The 21379-nt window shown below is 35.6% G+C and overlaps 1 protein-coding gene across 5 annotated transcripts in view; it reads left to right on the top strand.

The window, feature by feature from the left end:
• The window catches only part of ADAM23 (ADAM metallopeptidase domain 23), a 66069-nt gene that overhangs the window by 24758 nt on the left and 19932 nt on the right, over positions 1–21379 (top strand). For all 5 annotated transcript variants that reach the window (XM_058809199.1, XM_058809202.1, XM_058809200.1 and 2 more), the window contains exons 9-22: positions 453–518; positions 3420–3491; positions 5929–6095; positions 8025–8109; positions 8887–8977; positions 10547–10595; positions 12086–12185; positions 14674–14745; positions 15478–15564; positions 15719–15799; positions 17703–17753; positions 18227–18290; positions 19546–19651; positions 21057–21176. In XM_058809199.1, the coding sequence (XP_058665182.1) occupies positions 453–518; positions 3420–3491; positions 5929–6095; positions 8025–8109; positions 8887–8977; positions 10547–10595; positions 12086–12185; positions 14674–14745; positions 15478–15564; positions 15719–15799; positions 17703–17753; positions 18227–18290; positions 19546–19651; positions 21057–21176 (1211 nt within the window). The remainder of the gene's footprint in view (positions 1–452; positions 519–3419; positions 3492–5928; positions 6096–8024; positions 8110–8886; positions 8978–10546; positions 10596–12085; positions 12186–14673; positions 14746–15477; positions 15565–15718; positions 15800–17702; positions 17754–18226; positions 18291–19545; positions 19652–21056; positions 21177–21379) is intronic.

Below are 21379 nucleotides of genomic sequence, written 5' to 3'. Positions count from 1 at the left end.
CCTAAGTGGGCAGTCCTCATGATCTTCACATGCATATGTATCAGTTAGGGGAATAATTGAATTAAAGGAGATTATTCTGAATTTATTCACTGAGTTGCACAATCCACACCATATTTTTGAGGGTGCTTATCTTTTTAGTAACTTCCTTCCTGATTAAATCTGTGGTGAATAGTACATAATGTAAGGAGGAGGAAAGCAGTGGTGGTGTCTGCACTGGAGCCAAAAGAGTGCACCCTGAACTTCCTGGTGATGTGGCTCAGATTCTCAGCCAGTGTTTAAGTTACTGGAACTATGATCCTTTACCCTACTTGCATTTCTCACCCAGTTGTTTATGATTTACATACCCTAAACAATAGATATTTTATTTGTATATATAATAAAAATCAGCTGCAGTTATTTTTGAAAAGAACTACATCTTCATGATTGCTCAAAGAATTTCTTTAATTCATCAGTTGTCTCGTGGTGTCTTTGAAGAAATGAAATATCTGGAACTCATGATAGTAAATGACCATAAAATGGTAAGTATATCAATTCAGTGGTAATCTTCCTTTTGGTGACAGTTTGTAGGCTGATGAACAGCCTATAAATTGTTACCATTTTTGGGCCCAGGATTTTATTTATCAACAGCTATTAACATTTGTACTGTAAGACACACTGTAGGCCATAATACCTAATGAAACTTAATGTTACCTAAGAATTTCTGGGGCAATTATATATTCAAAATGAATATGGAACACTTTGGTATCATATGGATAAATCAATATGCCCATCACTAAAAAAGTAAAACAACAAAACATTTTTGTCCAGAAGAAACACACTAAATGTTCTAAAATTACATCCTATCTTTGAAGTTATATAGAAAGAAGTCAGAATTTGTTACTTTGAGTTTAGTTTTACTAATTTAAATTTTAATGCAGCAAAACATGTAGACAAAACTGTGATTGTTCTTTGTGGCTACTCCATACTTATAAACAGGAGTGATAATGGACTGCAAGGTAAGTTGTTTGTTTGATTCAGAAAGTGTCATTAAAAAACCTAACATGCATGGGGGAAGGAAAGACCAATTTTTTTCCCTTTTTGTCTTGAGAGATGACTGGAAAAAGTTAGACTAAGTGATATTTGTTGTAAGCACAACTTCTTGTTTTTTTTTTTTTAATCAAATTTTGCTGATACAATAGTTTTCACTTATTTTATTTGCAAGTAAAGAGCTTTTCATGTCTCTCACCCTGCTGCAAGTTTCCGAGTGCCTTATGGAGTTGTGGGCTCTGTTGTCAGCGCTAAAGGATGATATTTAAGAGCAAGAAATTGAAGATATCAGAACAGGATGCAGTAATTCATAGTTGTTCCAATGCTGAATAGACAGATAATGTACCCTCCCCTCACCTGTCTAATAAATCATAGAAGTAGTCTGGGCAAACATAGCCTATATTTTTATCTGTGTTAATTTAGCACTGTGGAGGGAATTTGAATGGGTGGAAAAAGCAGGACAGAAATTTCTTAAGCTGTTTTCATTTGTAAAGCCACCTGGTAGAAAACTGCTCTTAGGAGTATTCAGGTGTTGGTTATTTAGCAGTTGGACACAGTAACTGAAATTATGGCCATTTTGTCTATGCTTGGTGTTCCTTATGAAGAGAAAATATTCCTATGTCTGTCTCTTTCCCCTGGCCTCTTGTACTGCAGATGTGCTTGAAGGTGCTCACTACACTTACTACAGACACTGTTGTCTCCTCTAAAGCTTTATTTGCTAGAACTTACAGCACAAGATTTTTTGCTTCATACTCATCAGTGACTTAGAAACAGAGAGTAATTATTTTCAAAGAATAAAATGGACATACTTAGGAGAGTGTTCACAGTTAGGAGTCACAGCTTGCCGGTCCAGGAACTCGCTAAATAGACTTTCAAGGTTTTCTGCTTACCAGGAGAGGGCATGTTTCCCCTGCAGCAAAGGTCTTTGTTGGAAGAAGTATCTTAAACCTCCTTGATCATTGTATTAAATGGTTAATACTGTGTATTTTCACAGCATTTCCTTTCCTCTAGCAATAAAGATATCTCAACACATTAAATTAGGTTGTTGTGTTTTTTACTGGTTTAGGTTAATTTCGTTTAGAATCTGTGTTTAACCACATTACGTGGTATATTACTGTTGATTTTAGCATTTTAATTCTTTCATGAAAACCAAGAACATTTTTCAAAGCATATTACTTTACCTTTCCACTTCTGGGAAGGTTTGGGATTGGCTCAAAACAAAAAGCCAAAGGCATCCTTTCCCCTTTCCCCACTGTTATCATTGTTCTCTGGGGAGCAGTCCATGGTATAGTGCTCCTCTCAGTGTGCATCCTGGGCACCTACTAGCACCATACCTGAGAGCAGCTACTCAATTGCTCACAGAAGAGTTTCTTCTTCCAAGGCCTCTTTTGAAGTACTGTGTTTCATAGAAAGAATAACTGACAGTTTCATGGAACACTGTGAGGCAATGAGACCTTATTGCTTTTAGCCAGTAGCTGAAATTAGCAAGTTTTTTGATAAAGCCTTTTCTCCCCTGTTCTAAGCAATTTCACGTTCATTTTCTGTGAAATTTTGAAGACCTATTTTTCCTATCTGCAAATCATACTGTGTAATATAATCTTGGTTTATAGTTTTACAGTTTCTTGAAAGTCATATGGATTCATGTTCAGATACCATAGCTGCATCTTTAAAAAATTTGACTGGGAACAGAAGGGGCTTTTGAGGCAGGATGAGGAAAGACGTGAAACCATTGTAATGACATGCACAGACATTGTGAAGCAGAACTTGTAATACATCTAGGTCTATTAAAAAAAAAGTGAAGTTAGGATTTAAGATATTCAGCTTAACTGTTTTAATGTTCAAACAAACAACGTATTTACTTTTACCATGTGCTCCCCCTTCCATTTTGCCTTTTCCTATAACTACTGCTCCATGTCACAAAAGTATTGTGCTGTTGTAGAAAAGAAGGCCTTTGCAAAGAGCAGTGCACAGGATAAGTGGTAAATGCTTCATCTTCATGTCTTGTAATTAAAGTGATGGAATGTGGCTGCTACAGTCTGATACGTAACTCATCAGATTAAATAATTTTAATGGGTAAAGCATCCTCTCAATTTTGAGCTCATGTTTCTGTTCATGTTTACCTGTAATTTTGTCTCAAACATTTGAACTCTGATTCTAAACATAGTATTTCTTATGGTTAAATGCTCCTTTTACAGTTGGGAAAGGCTGCATAACATAGCTCCCTTTATCTTCCAGGGATTGTTGAATATGAGGTATAGGCTGTGATCTGAAAGGTTTTTTGAGTTTTCCCATTACTCTTTCTTAAATTATTAATTTTACTTTCGTGCTGTAAAAATAAAGAATTAGTAATAAATATTTAAATTCTCACTGTGTTCTACTTTCTCTTCTTTTAGTTCAAAAGGCACCGTTCTTCAACTGCATACACAAACAATTTTGCAAAGTCTGTGGTAAACCTTGTAGATGCTGTAAGTATCAATATTTCTTCTGAAAACTGATTCACTGGGTTCTACTTTAGCATTGTGTTAAAAATGTTATCATTTTCAGATACCAAATTTCCATTACACTTTAAAGTGCACTTCTAGTTCCTCTTCAGAAGAATAGCCTGGGGTGAATGTATAAGAAACTATCAGATTATCTGTGGCATTTTTCTTAAAGCTTGCAGCTCTCAGAGTTTGTCTTTGGCAGGGGTGATTTCATTATCTGTCACCAATTAAGAATGAGATTTAATCAAATTTATATTTGTATCTAACTACAAGTGATTGAAACTGCAAGTATAGCTCACAAGGGATACATATATCTATTGGAAGAAAAAGCCAGTGTGAATAAAATAATCTGCTTTATAAATCTCTATTTATATCTTAAACACAAACAATGCCACTGTACTACATTATAAATGTGTGGAACTGTCACAAATACCATACTTGTATCTCTGCTAAATTTAATACAATTTTGCATACAGCATATAAACTAAAAGTAGTATTTGTGGTAAAATTAATTTGGGAGGGTTTTATTCCTCTTTTTGCTACATATATAATGATCACACATGTTTAAGAGCTCTATATGTAGTGAAAGCAGGTAGATTTTCTAGTAGGGAGGAATACAGAGGGTGCCAAATGCTGACTCTGAGTCCCTTTTCCATGTGACATTATTGATACCAGTGGAACTGTGTGATATGATTCAGTCCAAAACATTGTCAGCAGTTTGACTTGGAGGAAATAGTGCAGTATTTGTTCTTACATATCAAGTGTACTGGATGTATATTAAAAATTTAGGTGAATATATTTATAATACATGAAATACCAGAAGTGTTTTGGAATATTTTTCTGTAATGATCTGAAAAATTATTAGAGCATATAAAATGTAAATAATTGTAGTATTTCTGCAATATATATTGGACATACCCAAAGAAAAGGTGACATCTTTATTTTTTCCTCATCTGATAATTATTTCTTTCTGTTTTTTCTTCATTTTAACAAAAGTTATTTAATCCACCTTTTCTTTCTCTATTATGTCTGGTTTTTCCATTTTTATCTGTGTGTATGCAGAAACACAGGCTTCATTCTTGTGTAGAATTCAGTCCCTTCATAGAGATCTTACAAAATGACATCTTATTGGGTGTTTTCTTTAAATAAAGCATGAAAAAGAGCAGGATTTTCTGCCTTGTTAGTCCCTTGTGTCCATAGGGTGTGGGCTGTATTTCTTACTGATTTATTGCTGGCAATAGGATAACAGCTTTCAGAGGTTTTCAGGTTCTCTGCCCCCTCTTCCATTTTTTTGTTGCTGTTTCCTTCAGGAAATAGAGTTTTCCTCCAGGCAAACAGAAATAAAGTCTTTATTGATTCACCCCTATGTCATTCCAGGCAGTTTAATTTCATTGGGTTTGCTCATGTTGTAAACCATTTTCTGTGTATGTTCTCAGCCTGAAACATCTCTCCCTGAGATTCAAGCACGCTAATACTCTTTTCCTTCCAAGGTCTTGGACAAAACTGGGCTTAGCTGGTTCCTATCTCTTGGTTTTATATTTCTTTTTTTTTTTTTCCTAAGCTGAATATTATACATTGACTTTTTCATAAGGATAACTCTGCCCTGATACAAAACTGGGTTTCTGGTCAGGGCAGATAAGGAATACATATCTTTTGTATTATGTATTATTTTGTATTATTATATTATACCTACAAGTTCTGCATAACCTTAGTTATTAAAATTTGGCATTTTTTGAACTGAACCCAAAGACAGCAGTAGTTTTGTGTCAGAATCAAGTATCAAGCATAATGTTAAAATACATATTTTAAAACTCTTTTGTTATTATTAATGCCTGATTGTTGTTTCCTTGTCTATTGCTACAGTAACATTAACATTTATAGAAAAATAAATATTTTTCCTTAATTCCATTCATGCAATGTGAGAATTAAGTGATCATACTATATAAATGGAAATCAAGCATTAATTAAAATTTGGATTTATTGGAAAACTGAGACATTATTTAATTGCAACTTTAAAAGTTGCAGTTAAAACTTTTAATTGTTTTTGGCTACTCTTGGAGATAGTTTTCTTCTTGGAGATCACCCTGTGTACCTTTACATTTCTTCCTTGCTGATTTTTTGCAGTTTTTCTGCAAAACTCAGGGGCAAAATTATTTACCATGAGAATTTTAAAGACAATGGAGTTGCTCAAAAAAAAAAAAAAGAGCAACAAGGGTTGGTTTCTTTTTCCTTCTAAAATATAAAATTTAAGTGGATCAGCATATCAGCTTTTAGGAAATGCAAGGCATTGCCAGCTAACTGTTTCCCCATGTTTTCCTCCTGCTTTATCCCTCTTGTCCTTCCGCTTTACTCTTACTGGCTAAGTGTGCATGTTTGACCCAGTGTTCTACTCCTGTGCCTGTCCTGTCTCTGCCCTCAGATATACAAGGAGCAGCTGAACACCAGGGTGGTGCTGGTGGCCGTGGAGACGTGGACAGACAGGGACCGCATTAACATTCAGCCCGACCCCCTGCAGATGCTGCACGACTTCTCCAAGTACCGGCAGCACTACGTCAAGCAGCACGCCGATGCTGTGCACCTGCTCTCGTATGTACCCTGGCAGTGGCTTACAGTGCTAGCTCCTGTCTGCTGCTTTTCTCCACTTGGCTCTTCTTTCTTACTTTTTTTGGTTGGTACTCTCTGTATCAATCAACATCTGCCTTTCTTAGGAAGCTTAATTGATATTTAACACCTGTTTTTAATAGGTGTAGTATATACCATGGTCATGTGGATAGATATCTATAATGATATTTGAATGTCTTTGCAACCTGGAGACAGTGTCACATGTGAAGTGTCTTTAGATGAGCCCTTAAGGGCACTTAGCTTTGCTGATCAGGTGTGTAATGTGCTGCTTTTCCAGTTACGATCAGGAGAGGGCAGAGCTGACAGGATTATGTGTTGCCACAAGAGTGTTCCAGTTAGTAAATTTATTCACACATGTGGATGCTGTGATGATTTATTAATGGAAGGTCTTCTTCTTTAGAGCTGTAATGAATTGTTCTGAGACACAAAGCATTTTGAGAGGAAATTCCATGTGCATCACTAGGCACGACTTCAGCCTTGAGCAAGGATTATTTTACTTCATGGCATTGTAAGCAAAGAGGAGGAAATGTGTGCTCCCCTGTGCAGCATAGGGAAAGATCTTAAGCTGTATTCCAGCAGCATGACATACTGTGAGGATGGAGTAACTAATGTCTCCCATGGTGAATATATTTTCTTCTGTAGTTCATCTTCTGCAGAAGGAGATAAAAATAGGGGATGAAGAATTTCCTCCAGATTTCCTTAATACAGGCATCACAATACAACACTGATTTTGTTCTTTATAATACAGGCACGGTGCTGCTGACATGCACTCTTAGTGACTTCCATGCATGTTTTGTGTCACCTGCTGAAGAGTTTGCCAGCAAACAGGCTCTTCTCATGGTGAAAAGTATCAAATCTGACCTGAAATACAAGAAGTTCCATTTAAACACAGGGCAAAAAACCCCTTTCATTGTGAAGTTGGTCAGATGCTGGAACAGGCTGCACAGAGAGACTATGGAGTGCCCATGCTTGGAGATGTTCCAAAGCTAGTGGAACATGGCATGCTCCAGCTCAGCCTCCTTGGAGCTGGGGAGAGGTGAAATAGAACATTTCGAAAAGTGCCTGCAATCCTGTCTGTTGTAAAGCCCCTGGCTGTAAGTGTTTAGTTAAGCTGCAGTCTGAAAGTTCTGATGGCTGTTAGAATGTTCTGAAAAATAAAGATGTACCTGTATGGGGTAATCTGTCATTTAAAAAAAAACCATCAATTTTCAAAGGTTAGGTTATTCATACACCATACAGGATCACTGTAGGTTGTTTGTAGGCTATGTAGATTTATTGTTATGATAATGAAGTTAAAATAGGTGTAATTCGTAGTAATTTATAGGCATTTTATTGAATAATTTAGATCTTCCAGATTACATCACTTAACTAAATTATTTGGAGCTTACTAACAATAAATGAAAGGAGGCAAGGTTAAAGAGCAGTATTAAATTACTTTCCCTTTAGGTGTACTTCTCAGTCTTTTCATTGGGATTTAAAACTTAAATTACTTTGGATTGAGATAATAATTTTTAAAGTTCTCAGTACTGTTACATTTCAGAACAGAATTCCTTCATGACAAATCATAAATTGGAATATATTGTGAACTTTTTAAAGAAATGTTATTACTTTATTGTCTTAGGAGTCTGGCACTCAAGCTTTCTGTGCTTGGTTTGTTTGTGGCTTAAGGCTGATTCTGACTCTAGAAGAGAAAAATAGTATTTGTGTCAAAGTTTACATGAAACCACCTCTTTCAGTGTTGGTATTCTGTAAACTTGCAGTTGCTTGTTATGCTAGAAATAGATGAATGTACATGCAATCTATCATAGTATGTGTGAGAGTATGCTCTTTCAATAAGCTCTTGGTGCCCAATGTCAACGTGTTATAGTTTCTTCATTTTTATTTGTTTGTAAGGAATGTGACATTTCATTACAAAAGGAGCAGCTTAAGTTACTTTGGAGGTGTTTGCTCTGTGGCCAGAGGAGTAGGAGTGAATGAGGTAATTTTTTTTTTTTTCATGACTAAAGTGAAATAAAGTAGAATCTCTACATTAAAATCTTACAAGTTCATATGTTTCAGTACCCAGGGTTTTAAAGATAATTTACATATTAAAAAGTTAGTATTCTCACAGCCAGCATTCTTGATCATCATTAAACTACTGCTCAGCATGCCTTTCTTTTCAGAAAGTATTTCTCCTGTCTGCATTATTCTCTTAAAAAGAACTTAAATTGCCTTTTGTTATATTTAACAGAAATTTAGACCCAAAAATCTTAGAAGGAGTATTTGAAACACAGTACTGAATACTCTTTGTCTTACCACTGTAAGACACTTGATCTTCAGAGGTACCAATGTCATCTGATTCTTCCAGAAATTTTTTAACATTGAAATTAGAAAACAAATTGTCCCTGTGTATTGATTTTTTGACTATTTTTGTTATTTTTTCCCCTCAGTGCAGAGTTAAGTTGATAATGAAATTCTCCTGTTTTTATGTGGGTTAAATCCTACTATTACAAAACTGTACTGCATATATATCAAATAAACTTCTTTCTTTAGATTAACCAGTGGGGAGAGATTGCCTGAGATTAGGAGAGGAATATTTTATCTGTTACGTATTTTATGGAGTTTATTTTCTTTATATGCACACAGAATTGTGATTGACTGCACTGAATTATTGAAATAGTAGTTATGTAGTAAGGTAGAATGAGCCAGTGCAGTGTTCATTACAATAATTAATGGGTTTTTGTTTCTTTATAATTGTGCTTCTCTTGGAATGCAGTATGGCCTCCCTTTGCCCATGGCACAGGAACTAGCCCAGAGTCTTGCTCAGAATCTTGGAATACAATGGGAGCCAGCTGCCAGGAAACCGAGTATGTACATGGAGTCTTTTGTCTTCCTTAGCTAAATACAAACACTTCCTTTATTGTGTTGGAAAGAAATGCCAAAATTGCTGTTACTGTAGAACAAGAATTGCTGCTTTTGGAAATATATGTAGTGAAATTTCAGCCTCACCAATGTAAGAGCTGCCAGTTTAGTGACATTTTGTATGACGTCAGTGATGTCCTGTGTCGAGGTTAGATTCATAACCAATATTCAAAGGTATATTGGTAAAAACACCATTAATTTAATTTAGAACTCGTTGTCTATCATCATGAAATCTGTAAATCCAATAGAACAATTGCTGACTTCTTGAAATGCAAAAATACCTGATTTACAATTGAAGAAATGGTAAGGAGTTATAACCTAGTCCAGTGTGACATTTGCTCAACTTATCTTGCCTGCTTCACAGTCAGACCACATTTGTGTTACCTTAACATGTGTAAAGTGTTGGTACAAAAACTGCTGGAAACCCCTTTTCAGGGCTAAAGAAAATTGTTTGGTTTTTCACTTGCATCTTGTAAGGAGTTTGGCTACCTGCTCTCTGTTTCCTCTTTAAAAATGTGAATGATAATGTTGGCTTTATTGTGGATCACTTCAAAAATCTGCGAGTTTGGAAACCATGCTTAGGAATATTGTTTTGTAAAGCATTGCTTTTGAATTATGTAAACTAGCAAATTGCTAAACTATTTTCTATATAATTGTTTTACAGATAAAACAGTTGATACAATTTGGAAATCAGAATATTTTTAAACTGAAAAATAGAGGGTTTTGATATGATAGCTTAGTGTCCTTATTTGGATGCCCTTTATAGAGAAAGATTAGTGAAAGGCCTGGGTAGAGTAGAAATAACCACATAAATGATTTCTAAATATTTTCCACGGAGAAACTCTGGATTTCCAGTAGTAACTACAGTACATCTATCTTTGGTAGATCGTTTTTATGGGCAGTTTGCAGCTTCTGTTTTACCAACCATAAGGTGCTGATCTTTTGTTATTATGTTATGAAATTGGTCACTGTTGACTTACATGCTATAGCTGTAAGTAAACTGTAAATCCATTTTCATTCAACTACTTTTTTGAATGAATGTTTGATTGGCTGATTGGCATATTACTGTTAATAAATTTATGCTAAAGGGAAAAAGCCTGTCCTGTCCAGTAACAATCCTCTTTCAGGGTATTCTGTATTTTTAGGGAGGAGAAAATCTGAACATTTAAAATCATCAATATTATGTGTAGTGCAAACAGCTTTGTGCTGCCTGTTTTGAGAGCATGGAGGGAAGGATGTTGCTAACTATTTTTAGCTTTGTGTAGCGCCTAAAATTTTGTGTTGAGTCTTAAGAACCTGCAGATATTGTAATCTGAAAGTATTGTATTTATTTAAGGTGTTAGTATGTCTTCAAGTGGGCTGGTTTCCTTTTTGGGACTAGAGTTTGTACAGCCAAGCAACCATCAAATCTTTGTATAATTAGTCAAGCTCCATTTTTATAGTACTTTATATTTATTGTAAGCATATTTATAACTTCTCTCCTTTTCTGTTATATTTTGGTCTTGTCTGAGAAGAGTGTGACTGCACTGAATCCTGGGGTGGTTGCATCATGGAGGAAACAGGGTATGTCATAAATATCAGTAATTGAGGGCTCTGGAATGAGTTCATAGTTTACATTATGGCAGAAATATTTATGCATTGAGTTTATCCATGTGTTTTAGTGCTAATAAATGAAAAACCAGAAACAGTTGGAACTCAATCCTTAGGTAAATAAATGGTCAGTGAAGTCTGAAGGGGAAGCACATCTGTATGGGAAGAATTTCATTGCCCTCCACCCTCACACACTGCCAATGATTCTTTTCTCTATACTGTAAACAATTGAGTAACTTCTGAAATACAGGGGTTTGAGTCTTAGAAATCACTTCCTGTCAGTATCTTGCTCACTGTGGAAGCTTGATTGCAAAAATCATGGAGAAAATTAGTTACAAATGAGACAGAAGGAACTTAGTTTCTTTGTACGGTATTTGGAAATTGGTTCTTCAGTAGAGTTACTTTGTGGCTTCCCTGTAGAGTTGTAATTGTCAGCCACTGTAGGAGTGCAGCAGAAAGTCATTCCATAAATTTGCTCCTGGAATCCAAGGTAAAGCATTGATCAGAGTAGATACTGGCTTCCTTCATGTGGTGAACTCATCAAAGTATTGTTCTTGGATGGAAATATCAGAAGAAGAGGCTGTGGAATAAGACTCCTCTGTAAAAAAGGCTAACAGTAAACAAAAGCCAGGAGCAGAGAATGGTCATGTAGAAACTGATAAAGGACTAACTAATGAAATGAGGGAATAATTAGCTGCCCTTTAAAGCCTTTTCACTTAACTCCATCAGTATGTATGGAATAGTTCAGTGGGGAAATAGCTCAGTGGCAGTGAGTTATTAGGAGAGGAATGGCAAACCTCCTTATGGCATGGTTACCCCAATCTTTCATAGTGTGAATAGATCTCATTCCCAGATCTCAAAACATGACTAGTAAATATATCAGACAATTTCTGAGTGAGAAATTACTAATAAACTACATTTTCAATAGTCTGGGAAAAAGATTGAGTTGAGGAAGTCTGAGAGAAGTCTATAACGTTATGCAAAAATAATTACACTTTCTTCTAGTATAAGAAGTGAGACATGAAATGAGATTAGCAAATATGACAGAAGAAAATGGGATGAAATTGTTCTTCTCCCAGTTTGTATTAAGCTGTGAAACTTCTTGCTGTAGCATCTTGTAGGTGTTAAAAAAAACCTGAGAGGATACTGGATTATGCATGCAATAGAAAGGGTGAATAGCAGCTACTATGATAATGTGGGTTTACCTTATGAAGAAGTTTAAAACCTACGGTTTTATATACTGTACATGAAGTAGAAATATAAAAAAGGCAAAATGTTTTAAAATTTTTCTTTTGTTCTGATTTTATTATTTGAGAATAAGACTGAGCTGTTATATTGTTACACACAGTGGTTGTAAGAAACTGGGATTTACAGTATTTAAAAAAGGTTGTGACCCCTTTGCCCCTTTCCAGTAGCTGGTGATGTTTCAAGGCGTTTGCTCACCTAATTCTTTACCATTTTAGGGTATACCATTCCAGGAAATTCTCCAAATGCAGCATTGCAGAATACAAAGAATTTTTACTTCGTGGGGGCGGTGCCTGTCTTTTTAACAGGCCAACAAAGGTAATAAATAAATTGGTACTCAGGACATCTGCTGCACATTGTAATGAAAATGTAGTCATTTCACGGACATCATCTCTTCTCAAATTTATTCAGATGTCTATGTGGGTATTTTCTTGAGGTTGTAATTAGCTGTTCAACCCCTTTAGCATTTTAAAATAATATTGAGAGGAATGCAACTGATTTCTACAATTCTTCATACTCAAATAATGATAAATTCAGTATAAATGCAACACTTAATAAGCTGGAAGTAGTGCAAAATAAATCCAGAAGTGTATGCTCCACCTATACTCAATTCTTGGACTTTGTGTCTGAGGTTGTTCAAAAGAATGCCAGTTACCACATTAGGAAATAGAAATCCATAGCTGATTTCATGTAGACAGTAGCAACTTTTGGTTGTTCTCAACATTTGCTTCATTTCATTTCAAATATACATCTAGCAAACTATCATTCATAGCTGTTTCCTTCTACCATTGCTTTTTTGCCTAAAAACTTACCAAGGTCATATTTTTTCTAAGATAATGTTAGCCTGACATCCCTGTAAAGCTGAGCAGTATAAAAATATTCCATGACTCTTTTTGCCAAGTAAGAGCAATCCAAAGCACTAATATTCTATTTAATCACAGTGTCAAACTGCTGTCCTTGTAGAATTTAATACCACATGAGGCTATTAAGCTGTTCTGTTTACTATGCTACACCCTTTGGTGGACCATCACCTTGCACAATTAACTAAAAAAAATTTTGCTTGTTCAAGTGGTTTTGAATCTTTTCCCAGGGTAGCAATCTTTGCTTATAGAGTAAGAATGCAAGAATTCTTACACAAAGGAATAACTAGGGAAATGGAAAAACACAGCTTCAGTTTTTAGTGAGAGTTGTTAGGCAAAGTAATGTGAAGAAGTTGTCAATTTGACTCAATTTGACAGAATAAAAATCTGATTTATTTTGAGGAAAAGGCTTATGGGGAAGTAGTTGAATTATCTTTATATATTATCTGTGCCAGTGCTTGACAGCTTTAAGTACTTTGGGAGGGCAAAATAATCATACAGTGTTTAGAATGCTTTTATTTGCAGGTCAGGAGGTAAGGTAGAAAATTGTGTGTATCATCCTTTGGTAAGTAAAACAGAATTGTTAAGCAGTCACCATGATGCTATTTAAAAAATTATATCCTGAGTTATGCTCTGACATGTATATGAACATTAAATGGTTCCTGATTGCCATAGGAAATTTCTGTGTGCCTGCTTGTGTTCTGTAATTTTCTTGTTTGATAGAGAAATGAATTTCAGTTTCAGAGTAAGAGATCTTGCTGTTTGCACCAAAGTGTAGTAGAGACAGGAGCTTACAGAGGGGAGGAAAAAATTAAATGCTTTTTATAATCCTGTCAACATTACTGGTGAAGAAGAGTGCATATGGATATTTTTTCACTATTGATTTGCTTCTGGCACCCAAAATTGTAGGTGCTATTGATTACCTATATGGTTTATACAACAAAAGTGAAATGTTATATTTCATTTTTACTTGGCGTTATGATTCCCCCCCGCCCCAACCAAAACTACCAAAGAAGAATTCCATACAAGTTCATATACAATTTGTATTGTATTTTATGTTGTGTTTCATATCTTGCTAGTTCTCCACAGCTTTATTTCCACTAAGCCCATGCAGAAAGGTTTACTCACATCTTTCACCCTTAGATTAATCTGTTCACATTTTAGCTTGTTAACTTCTAACTTCAGTTTTAGTGGATGTGTTTCTGCTGCTAATATTCTAATTAAATTGGTGATTCCTGATATTTTTATATGATTTTAAAGCAGAATTATATTGGAAACAGACAAGCCTCTTGCAGAATTATTTCTGTGACAAGACTGAAAAGTACCTTTAGTCAAAATTCGGATGTGTGAAACCACTGTAGAATCTGCATCATCCTGAGCTGCAGAATTTATCTGCATTGTCTGTATCTGGTTCTAGGATTAGCTGTTTAGTAGTCTTTGTATGTGCTTGTGTATAACTTACTAATAAGGCACATAGGACTTCCTATTGGCAATATTTATTTCCACTTATTATTCTCATGCACAAACATTGCAGAGGAACAGACAGTAGCTCATTGCATAAGCAAGTGTGGGTGCCTGAGCAAATCCCAAGAATGATATTGTGGACTGGTTTCTTAAAGAAATTGTCACAAAACTGGGAGTCTATGGAACAGGAATGAAATCCAAATGTCCGCCCCTAAAATATTACTGTAGTGTCTCTCTATCATGCTTTTCTGAGATCAGTATCTCCTAAAGAGGACCAGCATTCCTGTGATTTGGCTGTATGCCTTTCATGTGTGAAAAATTCTGATGAGCAGCATTTGAAAACCACGCTGCCTTTTCTCACTGAGGCATGGCACCTGCATTGTCTGGGACAGCACATTTGTGTAGCATTGCAGAAATGTGACACAGAAGTCACTTGACACTAGTTTTATTCTTACTTTGGGGTGGGGGCTTTTTTATTTTAGCTCTTTGAAGCCACTGAGTGTGGAAATGGATTTGTAGAAGCAGGAGAAGAATGTGATTGCGGTTTCCGAATGGTAAGTAGAGTTATAGATTGCTCCACAAGTCTTATAAAATTTATTAAGGTAAATTAATTGATTGGTAAGAGAGGGGGGAAAGGTTATGGAAATGAATTTGTTTTGCCTGTTGTTTGGGAACAATTTTGTTAAAAGCCTGTGTTAAATAATATGACAATGAGTGCAAAGACAATGTCCTCTGAACAGCTCCTGTTACACCAATGACACAGTACAACTGTTTCCCAACAGTTTTTGAGTTGCACTGGAGAAGTGCTTACCTCTTGGCTTTCCTGGATAGCATATCTGGAGTGGGAAACTCCTTACTGATACTTTGGAGACTGGTGCCTGTTTTCAGACAGAACAAGTAAACTGTTGTTTTCTTCTCTATTGCAGAAATACTCCGATGTTTTTGCAAAAATCTGCCCTCTAGATTTGAGTTCTTGTTCTAGTATTTAAATATAATTGCACTTGTAATTAGGTTGGAGGTTTTTTCTGCATTGAATGCTATTGAACTAAGCAGCATAAATTTGGCACAGGCCTCAGAAGGTGTGAATCCCTGTGTTGCAATAGCATTGTGTATCACTGTTTTCCCCTTAGTATTTGAGTATTGCAACGGCTTCTTCCAGCTGATAATTTTAAATCATCAGTGCTAAACTGAATCTTTTGTCTGCTAGTATGTAATAATTTGATGTTGGAAAGAAAAAAAATTGTTTAAAATGGGAAACTAAACTTTTTGCTTATTTTCTTCTTCAGGAATGCTATGCAGACTGTTGTAAGAAGTGTTCTCTTTCTAATGGAGCTCATTGTAGTGATGGACCCTGCTGTAATACATCGTGTCTTGTGAGTGTTGCTGCCATGTATCAGTTGTTCTTTTCAGTTGTCCATGGCAGTCGTGTGCAGCCTGTTACAGTTCAGAGTGTGTTTCAGGTGGAAGGAAAAGGTGCAGCATATGTAGATGTATTCTTAGTGCTGAACTATGTTTTTAATTTTCTAGTTTTTCCCACGAGGTTATGACTGTCGATACGCAGTGAATGAGTGCGACATTGCAGAGTTCTGCACTGGGGATTCTGGACAGGTATGTGCACAGAAATGTTCTCTGCTTGCACTGCTGATGTCTGTTTGCAATCTTTTTTTGGTATACATTTAACAGGAAAATTGTATTAACAAACTGCACAGTCATGTGCCCAAAATGATGATATAATGGAGTGTGAACTATTGTAAACTCATGAAAACAATAATCTAAGTGGACTCAAAAGATGGCTTCTCTATGTTTATTTGGTTTTCATAAATCTTGGGGTTTTGTGTATAATATTGTGTCAGGCATCCTTCTTTATTCTTTGCCTAGTCTATAACTTAAATAATAAGAACACACTGCAAATGTGAATGTATTCAAAGGTAACAACACTAAGATTTTATGAAATAAAATGGCTTAAAATAAAATTGTAGAAAATTACAACTAAAGGAGTATAGAAACATAGAATCGTTTAGATTGGAAAAAACCTTTTAGGTTGAGTACCACCATGAACCCAGCACTGCCAACTCCAGCACTAAACCACATCCCTAAATGCCACATCTGCATGTCTTTTACATGCCTCTAGGGATGGTGATTTTCCTGTGATTTTCTGGGCAGCCTGTTCCAATGGTTGACAAGCCTTTTAGTGAAGGAGCTTTTCCTAATACCCAGCCTAAACCTCCTCAGCACAACTGAAGGCTGTTTCCTCTCATCCTGTCATTTGTTACCTGAGCAGAAGAGGCTGACTTCTATATCTGTACAATCTACTTTTAGGGAATTAGAGGGTAGTGGGTGAGAAGGTCCCCTCTGAACCTCCTCTTGTGCAGGCTAAACAACCCCAGATCCCTCAAACTGCTCCTCGTAAGACTTATATGAAGTGTGTTATGTTTTCTAAGAGTGTGCACATATATGAGAATTTTAAAAGTTGCAGATCTTACACACTCGTCCTGAAAACATTTGGCTAATGTAAAATACAGGAATAAACAGCAACCAGAATATTGTTTCAATTTTATTTCTTTTAAATAGTCAACATCCTGTACATTTTCCATTTTCACAGCAACTTTGATGTTTTAGGGGACATACACTCCTTTTCAGTATTGAATGTTTAAATATTTATTCTATTTATATAAGAACTTCATAACTCATGAAGTCATCTACTGCATCAAGTTCTTAACCTTGAAGAAATGAGATTCAGGACAAATCACAATCTCTTTGGACATTGGCTGTAGTTATAAATGCCAATAAATTAACAATAACTTCCTTTTATTTTATCATCTGAGACGTCAACACATAGACAAGTAGCTATTACCAATATTTTATCGTAAATCTTTTGCTCTGTAGATGGAGCATTCTTTCTCAAGCTGCCCTCAGAGTGTTGGCTAACACAGTGCAGTGCAGCAGCATTCTCTTTCCAAATTTTGACAGGTCCCTTTTAGCTGAGGAAAAACCTTAAGAATGGTTTAAAGTGAGTCCTTACTTTAATAGTCTGAGGTTTCTGGACCTAGTGATTTGTTTGTACGAAAGAATTTCCAATGCCAAGAGAACATAACAATTAAGATCATTAAGCCCCCTGAAGCTCTGTAAGCAATAGACTGGTAGGCTGTGACCAGGCGCTCCCTCATGGTTGTAGTGGAACTGAAACGCATGGGGTGGCAGTGTTGCAAACATGGCCCCAGTATTAGCTACCAAATACCCTCTTACTGAACACATTGGCTTTCATTTTGCCTCACCTCCTTAATTGCTTCTTGGAATATGCAGGAAGTTAAACTTGAACATTGTATTTCATGGCTCAAGATGTTAATTTTTTCGTTTCTGTTTGTAGCTATGAAGATTATTGCACTAATTATGTTTTCAACTCCCTTTATATATGTTGTCCGATTTTCTTAAAAACAGGAAAATTCCATATGTGATACTCTGATGTCTTATTACAGTACTCATGACAAAAAAGATTCTTAATTTTTTTCAGTGTCCACCAAATCTTCATAAACAAGATGGGTATGCCTGTGATTCTAATCAGGTATGCAGTGTTTTAAAATCCCTGTGCATCAGCAAATAGAAGTCAACACATTCTTGTTTTGTTTTGGCATTGATTTTTTTAAAATCTCGTGTTCCATATTTCTTCATAAATTTTATCCTTTAAACATCAATGTTGCTTGTGTTTTATGCACTCTATGAATTGTAATAATTTCTACTTGGAGTGAAATCCACTTGGTAGCTCTACATTTTATACATAGATATTTTATTACACTCCATGTTAATAAGTTGTTTCCAGCTATGTAAATGTATAAATCAACTGCTTAAATGTCAGTGTGTATTGGACACAAACTGGCTTTGGGAATCTGGGCCAAAATGTGTACTTCATCTACCCAAATTAATGGAATCCACATCCCAACATGCATGTGAAGGGTGGCAATGAGACATTTGTTGTGAGAGGGGAAGGAGATGAAGTTGTTCTTATTTCTCATTCCTAACATGTTGTATTTTGTTTAGGGTCGTTGCTATAATGGTGAATGCAAGACGAGAGATAATCAGTGCAAATATATCTGGGGATCTAGTAGGTTGATTTTAACTACCTTAAATGTATTTTATTTCTAGTTCATTCCTGCCTTTGCTTTGGATTTTTCATCTTTTTATTTTTTGTTCTTGTTGCTACAAGTTAATGTTTTCTGATCAGTAGAGTGAGTAGACTGCAGTGGGAAAATGGCTTGATTGCCAAGTGGAATTCTGCATCTGGGAGTGGTGTCAGTGGGAGTGATGATATGGCTGCAGATCTGGGTAGGGCAGCAAATGCTACTGCGGGGGGAGGGGGTTGAGGACTTTTTGGGTATAGTTCAAAACCTTTTGTTTTGGGCTTTTCTTTAAAGACAGTCACCAGTTCCATTATCCCATCAGTGGTTCATGCCAAAGCTGCTCCACCTTGCCTCTCCTTCCTATACTATCCTGCAGGTCAGGAAAATGAGTACATTGGTGTGAACTTAAATATGCATAGTGTGATTTAAGTCCAGAGGTGTTGAGTTAAACAGAATTGCAATTGCAATGGGCTTTGCTTGTAGCAGAGGGGCTGAATGTTCTGTGTAAGGACTTGGTGACAACTCAGCAGAGTAGAACTACAAGGACGTCCTGTGCTCTGGCATTTAGTGTGCTCTTGTGCATTTTGTCTAATCATAACTGCCACTGAGACCACTCTGTCTTATTATTTTGTCTTCCTCTATATAATTGTTGTGCTTTTCTATTTTCTTTTTTTTAGATTCATTTTTAGAAAAAAACAAATAAGCTCATCAGTAAATAATTATGGGTTTAAAACCTATTAGTTCAGAATTTTACTCCTAAAAATAAGTAAAAATTACATTCTGTTCAAGTTTGGTTTCCTGTGAACATCTGAAAAATAGAATAAAATCAACATTGAGTTAATGTCAGAACATATGCTTATCATAAATGTCCTATATAAAATCTTCTGAAATGCAGATCAGGAAATATTGCAGTGAAAAACAACTAGATTAAATCTATGTGCAACTGTTATGAAGTGAACAAAATTAGACCACAGGTAAATTTCATATGCAGAATACAATGCAGACACCATGGAGGCTACTGTTAGAAGTTCAGAGCAAATTTTGAACATATCTGTAGGTATTTCAGTTTAGCCTGCTCTCCCTTTTAGTCACTGGAAAATACCATCTGTGCACATACATGTGTATTTAAATTGATGGTTTGTATTAAAAAATTACAGAGAACGCCTGCAATAAATTATGCAAGTTTCAAAGCTGTCATGTTGCTAGTGAAAAGCATGTTTCTTTTTTCTTCATCAACAGAGTCTTCAGGATCTGACAAATTTTGTTATGAAAAGCTAAATACAGAAGGCACAACAAAAGGAAACTGTGGAAAGGATGGAGACCGATGGATTCAGTGCAGCAAACAGTAAGTTCAGTTTGGTAGAGATTATTTGTAATTTAAATAGATTGTTAATGGTTTAATATTATCTACTTTTTCATGCATGTTTCAGCAGCTTGTTTTGCCTTATTTTGAATCTCTTTTCCCTCATGAGGTTTGCATCTTGAAAAAATTGCACTCTGACAATTCTATAAGTGACTCAGCAATAGATTTGTAAATCATTCTAGATTTTCAGAAGAACGTACTGTGACTTCAGTTATTTCAGAGTAGCTGAGGGACAAGACAGCAAAAAGTCACAAGTTCATAACATAAAAACACCTCAGCCTTGGCAGGGATAAATTAGGCTGCAAATACACACACTCTGTACTTGCTCTGGGACTGACACCAGATTATGCTGGGTCAACTTTGTTCCAACATTTATTTTGACCAGAGAGGACTATTAGACATTTGGATGCTATAGAGAAAGGCCCGATTAATTTCCATGTGATCATTGCTGGATGAATATTTGATTAAATGTATTTTTCAAGTAAATGATCATTAGTAGATAGACTTAAATTTCTCCTGATTTACTTTTGTTTTGTAATTTTTAGTTATGTACATACAAATTTCAGTTTTGGAATAACATTTTCCTTCTTTTACTATTTGATGCTTGTATAGTGGATTTTTTAATATTATTAGTTTTCAGATAGGATCAATAAGAAAGGCATTGTTTAATTTAGATGGCGATAGTGTGTTCTAATGTCTATGTTAAACCCCTCATTTCTATAAAAGCCCTCATTTCTTTGTTGGTAGAGAAATGCAGGACAATGATCTGACTGATGGGATATTAATGTTTTTTTCAGTTTTAACAAAGTCAGTTTCCAGCATTCATTCAGCTGCTTCTGTGACTTAGACAATCAGTATTAGTTAATATCCTTCTATTGAAGATATAAAAGATATTTAAATATATGCAGATATAAAATAACATTAAAAAAGCAGATTCTTTACAAAAACTTGGGCACACACAACTTCACACTAGAAATTGTTATGGTTCTGTTGTCCTGCAAAGGAAATAAAATGCAATGAAGATTTCAAACTTGACATTAATGTGTGGTGTGTAAGCTGCCAGAGAGAGAGAAGCATTTCAGCCTAACTTGACAAAGCTTTGTACAGTTTGGCTCCTCTTACTTGTACTGGATTGTTCTTACAGCACAGATACATTCTGTGCTCATGTGAGCATTCCCTGGTGCATTGGAGTGAGCCATGACTTGTTTCTGCTTTCTGTCATTTAAATAAAATAATATTTTATTTCAAGGCTTGCACTCTGAAAGTCTGTCATGTGGCTTATGGTAATAAATTAGTGTGATCAGCAGCACCATTGCCAGACTTTCTTTTTTGTAAGTTTACCTCATATTAATCCAGTAATATTTTGATTTTTGTTTTCATTTTCCAGTGATGTTTTCTGTGGCTTTTTGCTCTGTACTAATCTTACTAGAGTTCCACGAGTTGGTCAAGTTCAAGGAGAAATTATCCCAAATTCTTTTTATCATCAAGGACGCATAGTGGACTGCAGGTAAAAGATAATGCGGTGTTCCAACATGATTTATCTCTGTCAAACCTAATTAAATTAAGAGACACACAAATATGAGAGTCTGAATTTTAGGTAATTGCAGCAAAATCATTATTCTGAGTGATATTTCTCTTGATTAAAAAACATCCCCAAACCATAAAAAGTCCAATATTCCACATCTAAAGAGAGTAAAATGTGCATTATAC

Source organism: Ammospiza caudacuta, chromosome 8, assembly GCF_027887145.1.
Source record: "Ammospiza caudacuta isolate bAmmCau1 chromosome 8, bAmmCau1.pri, whole genome shotgun sequence".
In the NCBI taxonomy this organism is placed as follows: Eukaryota; Metazoa; Chordata; class Aves; order Passeriformes; family Passerellidae; genus Ammospiza; species Ammospiza caudacuta.
This window is presented reverse-complemented; position numbering and strand designations above follow the sequence as displayed.